This window comes from Rhinopithecus roxellana, chromosome 18, assembly GCF_007565055.1.
Source record: "Rhinopithecus roxellana isolate Shanxi Qingling chromosome 18, ASM756505v1, whole genome shotgun sequence".
NCBI classification, from domain to species: domain Eukaryota; kingdom Metazoa; phylum Chordata; class Mammalia; order Primates; family Cercopithecidae; genus Rhinopithecus; species Rhinopithecus roxellana.
This window is the reverse complement of record NC_044566.1, coordinates 76,298,670-76,310,031: the sequence shown is the minus strand read 5'-3', so window position 1 is coordinate 76,310,031 and position 11,362 is coordinate 76,298,670. Positions and strand designations below refer to the sequence as shown.

The 11,362-nt window shown below is 40.4% G+C and overlaps 1 protein-coding gene across 3 annotated transcripts in view; it reads right to left on the bottom strand.

The window, feature by feature from the left end:
* Window positions 1–2,137: 2,137 nt before the first annotated feature.
* PIBF1 (progesterone immunomodulatory binding factor 1) overlaps window positions 2,138–11,362 on the bottom strand; it is a 245,544-nt gene continuing 236,319 nt past the window's right edge. For 2 of the 3 annotated variants that reach the window (XM_010377651.2, XM_030922358.1), the window contains one exon: window positions 2,138–2,413. In XM_010377651.2, the coding sequence (XP_010375953.1) occupies window positions 2,363–2,413 (51 nt within the window). In that variant the 3' untranslated portion in view covers window positions 2,138–2,362. Of the gene's footprint in view, window positions 2,414–9,760; window positions 9,839–11,362 lie in introns of all 3 variants that reach the window. The other variant, XR_004054729.1, reaches the window with a different exon arrangement.

Sequence of the window (11,362 nt, the reverse complement as noted above, 5' to 3'; positions counted from 1 at the left end):
CTACTCGGGAGGCTGAGGCAGGAGAATGGCGTAAACCCGGGTGGTGGAGCTTGCAGTGAGCCGAGATCACACCACTGCACTCCAGCCTGGGCAACACAGCGAGACTCCGTCTCAAAAAAATAAAATAAAATAAAATAAAATAAAATAAAATAAAATAAATAAAATAAAATAAAATAAAATAAAATAAAGATTTCCCCCACGATTCTTGCTATTGAAGTGAGCTTGGGAGCCAGGCATAAGAAGCAAGCAATGAGAAGCAGCGTCGTGTACTGGAAAGGGCGTAGCCATTGTAATCATGATGGACTTGGTTCAAATCCACTTCTATTTATTATGTGTCTGATCTTGGGCCATTTCGTTACCCTTACTGAGTCTTGGTTTTTCTCATTTTAAAAATGAAGATAATGCTTACTTGGCAGAGTTGCTGTGAAGATTAAATAAAGAGTAGAAAGCATGTAACACAGCAACTGACTGATAGAATGAGCTTGATAATGGTAGCTATTATGCTTGCATTTGGGCAACATTTCATAAAACATTTATCAAGAAAAAAATAAGAATATTATGCTTAATTTTTTTATTTTTAAGTAAGAGCTAGCTGTGGTGACTCACACCTGTAATCTCAGCTACTGGGGTAGCTGAGGTAGTAAAATCACTTCAGCCCAGCCTGAGCAACACACTGAGACCCCTGTCTCTAAAATAAAGTTTTAAAAAAACTAGCCAGGTGTGGTGGTATGCACCTGTAGTTCCAGCTGTTTGGGAGGCTAAGGTGGGAGGATCCCTTTTGCCCAGGAGTTTGAGGCTACATTGAGCTATAATCATGTCACTGCACTCCAGCCTGGGTGACAGTGTAAGACCCTGTTTCTAGATAGATAGATAGATAAATAGATAAACAGATAAATAGAAAATCCATGACCAGGAGAAGATGAGGTAAGGGTTAAAAAGTAAGACAATTCACAATGGCCAAGACATGGAAGGAACCCTAGTCTCCATCCAGGACATTTCTGGCTTGTCAAAACTGGGGGTGGGACCAGGTGAGGTGGCTAATTCCTGTCATCCCAGCGCTTTGAGAGGCCGAGGAGGGAGGACTGCTTGAGCCCATGAGTTCAAGACCAGCCTGGGCAACATAGGGAGACCCTGTCTCTAAAAGAAAAAAAACAAAAAGCAAAAAAATAGGGTTGTGGTGGGGATGTTACTGGCAGCTAGTGCTGAAGGTCAGGGATGCTGGTATATATTATAACATGCATAGGATTTACCCTATGTGCACCCTTAAGAAAGAATTATCCAGACCAAAATGTCAATAGTGGACAGGGTGTGGTGGCTCATGCCTATAATCCCAGCACTTTAGGAGGCTGAGGCAGGTGGATCACCGGAGGTAAGGAGTTCCAGACCAGCCTGGCCAACTTGGTGAAATTGTCTCTACTAAAAATACAAAAATCAGCCGGGCGTGGTAGCGGGTGCCTGTAATCCCAGCTACTCAGGAGGCTGAGACAGGAGAATTGCTTGAACCTGGAAGGTGGAGGCTGCAGTGAGCTGAGATTACGCCACTGCATTCCAGCCTGGCAACAGAGCGAGACTTCATCTCAAAAAACAAAAAAATGTCAATTGTGGTTGAAAAACCTGGACATACATATATACGTATGTGTGTATATACATATTTCTTTCCTTTTTTTCTCTCTTGCCTCCTTCCTTTCTTTTAAAGTATACAGCTTCAATGAAAAAATGGAGCATATTTTATGACAAAAGAAAATCCTATTTTTTTTTTTTCTCACTGACTGGAAATCTGATCCATACTGCATCTGTTACGACTGATGTAGCAACAGACTTTCCACCAAACTTTCACTTTACCAATGGAATAACAGACTTTCTGCCAGATTTTATTGGTTAATAGTAGTATAAAATATAAGAAAAAAACAGAACTTCAAAAAAGAGTCAACAATCTGTATCTGACCACCATTACTGGGCATTTGAAGTACCTTGTAGTAGACTTCACAAATGATTCTTAATTTTTAAACATGCAAAGTGCCTTGGTATTTGTGTATGACATTTAAACTCAGAATTTATGTAGTATAGAAAAATACTCACCAAAATATTTATAAGCCACACACTTAAAATGCATTGAACATTTAAAAAAGCTCCAAAATTTAAACCATAGCATATTTATTTTATAAAATAGAAAAAAATAAAGTATATTATTATTTGTTCTTTACACATTTTGATTACACTAAATTTGTTAATTTAATACTAGTTCAAATAAACATTGTTATTTAAAAAATGCTGAGTACATGATTAAGATGAATTTTGTTTTCCATCAGAAAAAGAACTTCAGGAGTAAATAACGGTCTACAGGTGCTTCCCATCCACAACACTAGGTCTTCATCTTTTGTTTCTTAGACCACTCAGGTGCTTCTTTTTTAGTCTGTTTTAAAAAAACAAAATCCAATAAAATGCTTACAAGGAGGACAAGAGAGGCAATTCAGAGAACTAGATACATTGAGGTTTTTTATATGTAAACTCTACTAAAAAGTTGCTTTTCTTAATTCAGAAAGGATACTTAAGGGCAAAGACTTTGTCTTTTGCTGTAAATAATCTCCCACCTGGTAGGTATGTGGTAGAAAAAACATACATCTGTGTTTTCTTGCTCAAAGCCTATACTTAAAATTTTCTGGGGATGTAATTATTTTACAAATTGATTTTATTTTCAAAGAGAATTATAAAAAATCAAGGACATGACTTCCTTTTAGTTGTCTCATTTATAGATAATATTCATTCACTCAATAGGTATTTATTAAATAATTACTATATCCAAATTATTGTGTTTTGGATCTTATGAATTTCTAAGTATTTACCAGATTACTTCTTGGGTTTATTGCTCAATCATTTCAGCCTGAAAGGAGACAGGCTGTACAGAATAGAAAGAAAAAAGTAGGGGAGGTGAATTACAGAATAAAACATTCAGCACTTCACTGTATTTTGGCTGGGCGCGGTGGCTCATGCTCATAATCCCAGGACTTTGGGAGGCTGAGGTGAGAGGACTGCTTAGGCCCAGGAGTTCGAGACTAGCCTGGGCAACATAGTGGGACCCCCCCCGCCCACCATCTCCATGAAAAGAAAAAACAAATTAGCCAGGCATGGTGGCATGCACCTGTAGTCTCAGTTAACACGGGAAGTGGAGGTGAGATCACTTGACGATGGGTACGGTGGCTCATGCCTGTAATACCAGCACTTTGGGAGGCCAAGGAAGATGGATCACTTGAGGTCAGGAGTTTGAGACCAGCCTGGCCGACATGGTGAAACCCTATCTCTACTAGAAATACAAAAAATTAGCCAGGCATGGTAATGCACACCTATAATCCCAGCTACTTGGGAGGCTGAGACAGGATAATTGAAGCTGGGAGGTGGAGGTTGCAGTGAGCTGAGATGGTGCCACTGCACTCCAGTCTGGGTGACAGAGCAAGACATTATGTCGGAAAAAAAAAAAACAAAAAGGAGATCACTTGAGCCCAGGAGGTCAAGGCTGAAGTGAGCTGTGATCATGCCACTACACTCAAGCCTGGGCAACAGAGCAAGACTGTCTCAAAAAACAATTGAGAGGACAGTACAGAGATATCCCATATACCCTCTGGCTCCACACATGCACAGCCTCCTCCATTATTAATATCCCTTAGCCCAATGGTACATTTGTTACAAATGATGAGCCTATACTGACATGTCATTATCACCCAAGGTCTACAGTCTGCATTTGGGTTCACTCTTGGTACTATGCATTTTATGGGTTTGGACAAATGTCTATAGACAGGCATCCACCATTATAGTATCATAATATATAGTATCACATAATATTTTCACTGCCTTTGAAATCCTCATAGATTTTTGTATCTACATTCATGAGAGATATTGGTCTGTAGTTTTGTTTTCCTCTAATATCTTTGTTTGATTTTGCAATTAGGGCAATGCTGGCCTTGCAAAATCAGCTGGGAAGTATTCTCTCTGCTTCTATCCAATGAAAGAGATTGTAGAGAATAGGTACAATTTTAGCTGGGCATGGTGGCATGTGCCTGTAGTCCCAGCTACTAGGGAGGAAAAAGGGGGAAGGGAGGGGAGGGAAGGGATTCAACAGTGAACCCATCTGGGCCTAATGCTTTCTGTTTAGAAAAGTTATGGATTAAATTCCTCCAATTTTTGTTTCTCTGGGAAAGTCTATTTTTCTTTCACTTCTGAAAAGAGTAATTCTGCAGGGTATAGAATTTTAGGTTGGTGGTTTTGTTCTTTCATAACTTTAAATGTTTCACTCCACTCTTTTCTTGCTTGCATTGTTTCTGAGAAGTCAGATGTAATCCTTATCTTTGCTTCTCTATAGGTAAGGTGTTATTTTCCTCTGGCTTCTTTCAGGATTTTTTTCCTTCTTTTTGAGATAGGCTCTCGCTCTGTCACCCAGGTTGGTGTGGTGTGATCATGGCTAACTATAGCCTCAACCTCCCGGGCTCAAGTGATCGTCCTGCTTCACCCTCCTCACTACCTGGGAATATGGGTGCATACCATCACTCTCAGCTAATTTATTTATACATATATATGTATGTATTTTTTTTTGTGTGTGAGACAGAGTTTCACTCTTGTTGCCCAGGCTGGAGTGCAATGGCATGGTCTTGGCTTACTGCAACCTCCACTTCCCGGGTCCCAGGACAAGCAGTTCTCCTGCCTCAGCCTCTGGATTAGCTGGGATTACAGGCATGCGCTACCACACCCAGCTAAGTTTTGTATTTTTAGTAGAGACGGGGTTTCACCATGTTGGCCATGCTGGTCTCAAACTCCTGACCTTGTGATCCGCCTGCCTCGGCCTCCCAAAGTGCTAGGATTATAGGCGTGAGCCACTGTGCCCGGCAATTTTTATATTTTTTATAGAGATGGGGTTTCGCCATGTTGCCCAGTCTAGGACTTTGTCTTTATCTCAATTTTCTTTAGTTTGAAAATGACATGCAAATGATATGCCTAAGTGTAGTTTTTTTTTTTTCTTTTTGCATTTATCTTTCTTGATGTTCTCAGAGTTCTCTGGGTCTGTGGTTTGGTGTCTGACATTAGCTTGGGGGGAATTCTGTCATTATTGTTTCAAATATCTCTTCCTTTCTTTCTTCCTTCTCCTTCTAATATTCTCATTAAATATATGCTATAGCTTTTGTAGTCATCCTTTAGTCCTTGGATATTCTCTTTTTTAGACGTTTCTGTTAAAATATCCTTATTATTATTATTTTTTTTTTGGTGGAGACAGGGTCCTGCTCTGTTGCCCAGCCTAGAGTGCAGTGGCATGATCATGGCTCACTGCAGCCTTGACGTTCTGGGCTCAAGCGATCCTCCCACTTCAGCTCTTTGAGTAGCTAGGACCACAGGTGTGCACCACAGCACCTGGCTTTGTGTGTGTGTGTGTGTGTGTGTGTGTGTGTGTGTGTGTGTGTGTGTGGAGACAGGGTCTCTTATGTTGTGAAGGTTGGTCTGGAACTCGAACTCCTGGGTTCAAGTGATTCTCTCACCCTCCCAAAGTGCTGGGATTACAGGCATGAGCCACTGTGCCTGGCCTGAAATATTCTCAAGGTTAGAGATTCCTTCCTCAGCTGTGTCCACTGTACTAATCAGATTATCAAAGGCATTTGTCATTTATTTGTTTTTTTGAGATGGAGTCTCATTCTGTTGTCCAGGCTGGAATGCAGTGGTGTGATCTCGGCTCACTGAAACCTCAGCCTCCCAGGTTCAAGCAATTTTCCTGCCTCAGCCTCCCAATTAGCTAGAATTACAGGTGCCCTCCATCACACCTGGCTAATTTTTGTATTTTTAGTAGAGATGGGGTTTCACTATGTTGGTCAGGCTAGTCTCGACCTCCTGATCTCAGATGATCTGCCCGCCTTGGCCTCCCAAAGTATTGGGATTACAGGTGTGAGCCACCATGCCCAGCCAGCATTTGTCATTTCTGTTATAGCGGTTTTGATCTCTAGTATTTCTCCTTTTTTGGGGTTCTTAGGATTTTCATCTTTCTGCTCACAGTGCCCATCTGTTCTTGCATGTTGTCTACTTTATCTATTGCAGCCCTTGGCATTCTAATCATAGTTGTTTTAGGTTCTCTGTCTGGTAATTCCAACATTTATGGCACAATTGACTCTGGTTCTGATGCTTGCACTGTCTCTTCAAACTGTTTTTTTGGCTTTTAGTCTACCTGGTTAAGTTTTTACTGGTAACTGGACATACTGTACTGGGTAAAACAAACTGCTATAAATGGGCCCTTGGTAATGTGGTGGTAAGGCATGGGGGTAGGGAAGTCATCCTATGGTCCTATGATTAGGTCTCAGTCTTTCAGTGACAGTGTGCCTCTGCTTCTCAGTTTTTTCCCTTCTTAGGTGGGCTATGATGGCTAGGTGGGCTGGATTGGGTATTGTGTTGTTCTCAGGTCAGTTAGGCTTTGATAAAGCCCCAGCAGGGTAGCTTCTAGTTAAATAGTTTCTCCTGAGGGGGGACCTTGTTGAGAATTGAGAACTGAGTTCTCTAACATATTTCAAAATGTCCTCTTTTTCCTCCCACTGCTGGAAATGGAAGGGGATTTTCTCCCAATATTTACTGTAAGAACTAGGTCAAGCTTCTAAAGTTAACACTCACAAGAGTGTGGGGATTACTTCTATGACTGGAGTTTTTAACTTTCAGACTTGTCCATACCTAACTTCCAGCAGTTACACTCAGGTTTTCCTACTCCAGCACTGGTTCCCATCATGAAAGTTTTTGCTCTGATACATCATCATTCTCTGTATTGGCCTATCTGTCCACTTTTGGGGGCAGCAGTTTGCCCTGTGACTTCACTTCTATTAGGTATTTAAGAAAAGTTGGCTGGGTGCGGTGACTCATGCCTGTAATCCCAGCACTTTGGGAGGCCAAGACGGGGGGATCACCTAAGGTCAGGAGTTTGAGAACAGCTTGGCCAACATGGCGAAACCCCTTCTCTACTAAAAATACAAAAATTAGCCGGGTGTGGTGGCAGGCACCTGTAATCCCAGCTACTTGGGAGGCTGAGGCAGGATAATTGCTTGAACCCGGGAGGCAGAGGTTGCAGTGAGCTGAGATCATGCCATTGCACTCCAGCCTGGGCAACAAGAGTGAAAAACTCTTGTCTCAAAAAAAAAAAAAAAAGAAAAGAAAAGGTGATTTTCTAGCTCAGCTTTTTATTTGTTGTTAAGATAAGGAAAAGTCAGAGTAAAACTAGGGAACTGCATGATTCTTAAACGATCAGATAGATTTGGGTGACTGAGAAAGGTGAGCCAGCTAAACGTCTAGGGCTCTCACTATTCTTGGTCATAGAAGAACATGTATGCCATTGTTCTTTATTTTGTTTATTTATTTATTTTGAGACAAAGTCTCACTCTGTTGCCCAGGCTGGAGTGCAGTTAATCTCGGCTCACTGCAACCTCCGCCTCCTGGGTTCAAGCAATTCTGCCTCAGCCTCCTGAGTAGCTGGGATTATAGGCATGCACCACCACACCTGGCTAATTTTTGTATTTTTAGTAGAGACAGGGTTTCACCATGTTGGCCAGGCTGGTCTGGAACTCCTGACCTCAGGTGATTCGCCTGCCTCAGTCTTCCAAAGTGCTGGGATTACAGGCGTGAGCCACTGCACCCGGCCGCCATTGTTCTTTAAATTGCAGGTCCCAACCCACGGGTAATGAACTCTAGTAGGTAAAAGACCAGAATTGAGAAAAAAAAAAAAAAAAAAAAAACTAGCACAGAAAATATCTGAGTATTGGCCATAGTGGGGGTAAGTTCTGTTTTGAGAAACTGTGTGATCATCACTAGGTCATAATATAAATGGTTTTCTTAACTGTGACTCCTGGACAAAAAAAGTGAAAGCAACTGCTATAGACTAAGCTACAGATCCTCAGGATTATACCAAAGGGTGCAGAATTGGTTTGTACATTTGCATTTCCTCAATCAGCTGATACTAAAATTTTTACTACTACTCTGTGTTTACAGGGAGAAGGTAAATAAAAACTTTGGCATTAAAAAATAATCTTAATACTCAGAAAGGGCAGTATAAGAATTTCAATGGCAGATAGTTCTTCCTTACTCTCCTTTTACGTGTGTCTGTTACACTGCAGACCATTACTCCCACCCCTAGTATGTTTTCTCCCTAGATGTGCTAAGGAGACAGATTTGCCACAGTCAAGTGTACCTTGTGTCTTGGGGATTAACTGCCTTGCTACTTCATAGGGTAACTTTTCAGATGTTTTATCACAACCATTTTGATTTCAAAGTCTGTTCCCCTAGGACTAAGATATGTTCCTTATTCCCAGGTTATTTTGGGTGAACTTTACCATCACTGTCATGTTCTAACCACATTTCACTTAGAAGACCGGCCCCTTTAGGATCTGGCCCATACTTACATATCTAATCCTGTTTCTTGACACTCTCCAACATGAACTAAATTGTTTGTACTTGAGATTAGTTTAATAGCATTTATTTGACTGACTACTCTGTGCCAGTCCTTGTGTGAGGTTCTGGGAATATAAAAATGAATGTAACCCTGTTACAGAGGCTGCTGGGATCACGTCTCGGCAATTTTGGCTGAGATCAAGTGCAGAGGTTGCTGGCTGTCTAGCCTGTATCTGTATCCCCCTTCTTAATAACAGAACTCTGATTTTATCAGTAAAGCAATAGATTCATCCCATATAAAACATTTATCAGCCTTCCTTGCTGCTAGGTGTGGCCACATGACTAAGCTTTGGCCAATGGGATATAAGTTGAAGATGTCTGGTAGGACTTACGGAAAAACTCCTTTGGAAAGAGAGACTATTTTCCTCCCGTTTTCTCATTTCCTGCTTAAAATGCAGACGTGATGGCTGCGGCCAGAGCAACCATACTGTGATTCTAAGAACAGATGCCACACTCTAAGGATGGTTGAAGAGAAAGGAAGAGGGAACCTAGGTTCCTGATGACTTCATAGGGCCACATACTTGTCCTGAAATAGTTATCTCCAGGCCTGTATGTGAGAGACTGAACAATTTGCTAAAGCTGCTGAACTAGCAGTGGGACACAATTCCTAAAGATGCTGACTCTTATACTCTTAGTTTATACCATTTATCTTATCTCATGTTGTATCTTCAGCATGCAGGAGTGTCTCGTCAGCAGTAGGTGTTCAATGTCATGACTCCTTTGATTTTTGTGGTTTGAGCACCGTATAGTACAGTGGTTAAAGCACAGGTTCTAGCCATTTATTAATTTTGCAAAGTGGGCAAATTGAGGACTTCTTAGTTATCTCATATATTTTTCTCCATATCATTTGTCATGTTTTCACATCCTACTCAATTTATTTATTTTTTTGTTTGTTGGTTTATAGTCTATCTCTATCCACAAATGTAAGGTCCACAGAGGCAGGAATTGTTTATATCTTTACTTTTTGGAATAGTACTTGGCACAAAGTAAGTGCTCAATAAACATTTTTCAATGAATGAATGAATGTTTAGGTCTGCTATGACAAAAGCCTTTCGGATCTATTTAAGTCTGGACATAAGGTTTCATGTGAGTCAATTCAAGCCTTTCTGGTATACAAGATAAAAGAAAATTCTACTACAGTAATGCAATAATATGTTTCCAACTAATCAGGCAACATCACCCTTGACAAGCATCAGGGGTAGTACTTATGATTCTAAGCAACAGCCTGATTTTTGAGTGGAAATGGTAATGAACCAGTAAGGCATGGAAATAGCATATTTTGCTGTATGAACTCAAATTTACTTACATCATTCAAAGATATTTTCAATCCTTCGATTGGTGAACTTTGTCCTTCAGTTATATTATTGTCTGAAATTCAGGTTCTCTGTTAATTACATTAGCATAGAATATGTCACAGTGATTTCTCAACTACATTAGTATGTAAGTCTCACTACCAAAATTTGAACAGATTCCAGGTAGATAATACTGCTTCTGAAAAGTTTATTTCTGATTTTCACAAAATGTATAATCTTAATTTCCAGATATTTTAGTCAGTAATGTGCTAGCCATTAGTGATAGCCCTGAGTTCCAGACACTGGAAGTTTCTAAGCTTTTTATCAACTCCTGAGATACATCATGGACCAGTAAACTATGGTCCATGGTCTGTTTTTTTTTTTTTCAAATACATAGACCTATTTATTAAAAAATCATAAACGCATATAAATGAAAAAATATGCCATGTTTATGGATTGGAAGACTCAAGTTTGTTGAGTGACAGAGTGAGACCCTCAAAAAAAATTTACTATAGAGGTATAGTAATCCATATGGTATTATCATAATAATTGAAAAATAAGCCAACAGAACAGAGACCAGAATATATATATATTATATATATATATATGCCCATATATATACATAGTCTATTATTAGTGAAATGGTGTTAAGGCAATTAGTTCAAGGGGGAGAAAGTCTTTCCAATAGGTGGTGCTTTAACAATTGGATAAACATATGCAAAATAGAAGAGAAATAAAAGAAACCGGACCCCTCCCTTACACTATACACAAAAATAAATTTGATATGAATCATATATCTAAGCCAGTTTTTCTTAACTGTTCTCGCATTATCACTTTCCCTCATTAGGAGCATTTTAAGACATATTCTCCCTCTAATCACTCCTGGCTCCACCACAGCCAAAATAAAGAAAAATAGATTGTCCTTAGTTTGGGTTCCCACAGAAGTGGACTCTGTGAGACAAGGATTTAAAATACCCATAGGGAAGTGGAAACCAGACAGGCAGGGGAAGGCAACAGATATAGGCTATATTATCAAGCATGTCATTACCAGTGCCAGTGGGAGCTTACTCCCACTGGGAGCTCTGACAGCAAGTGTAGAGCATGTGCTTCAGCAAAGAAGACATTTATGCAGCCAACAGACACATGAAAAAATGCTCATCATCACTGGCCATCAGAGAAATGCAAATCAAAACCACAATGAGATACCATCTCACACCAGTTAGAATGGCAATCATTAAAAAGTCATGGTCTGTTTTTGTACAGGCTGCATGCTAAGAATGGTTTTGACATTTTTTTTTTTTTTTTTTTTTTTTGAGATGTGGTTTTGCTCTTGTCACCCAGGCTGGAGCGCAATTGTGCAATCTTGGCTCACTGCAACCTCCACCTCCTGGGTTCAAGCGATTCTCCTGCCTCAGCCTCCCGAGTAGCTGGGATTACAGGCATGCGCCACCACGCCTGGCTAATTTTGTATTTTTAGTGGAGACGGGATTTCTCCATGTTGGTCAGGCTGGTCTTGAACTCCCGACCTCAGGTGATCTGCCCGCCTTGGCCTCCCAAAGTGCTGGGGTTACAGGTGTGAGCCACTGCGCCTGGCCTAGTTTTGACATTTTTTTAAA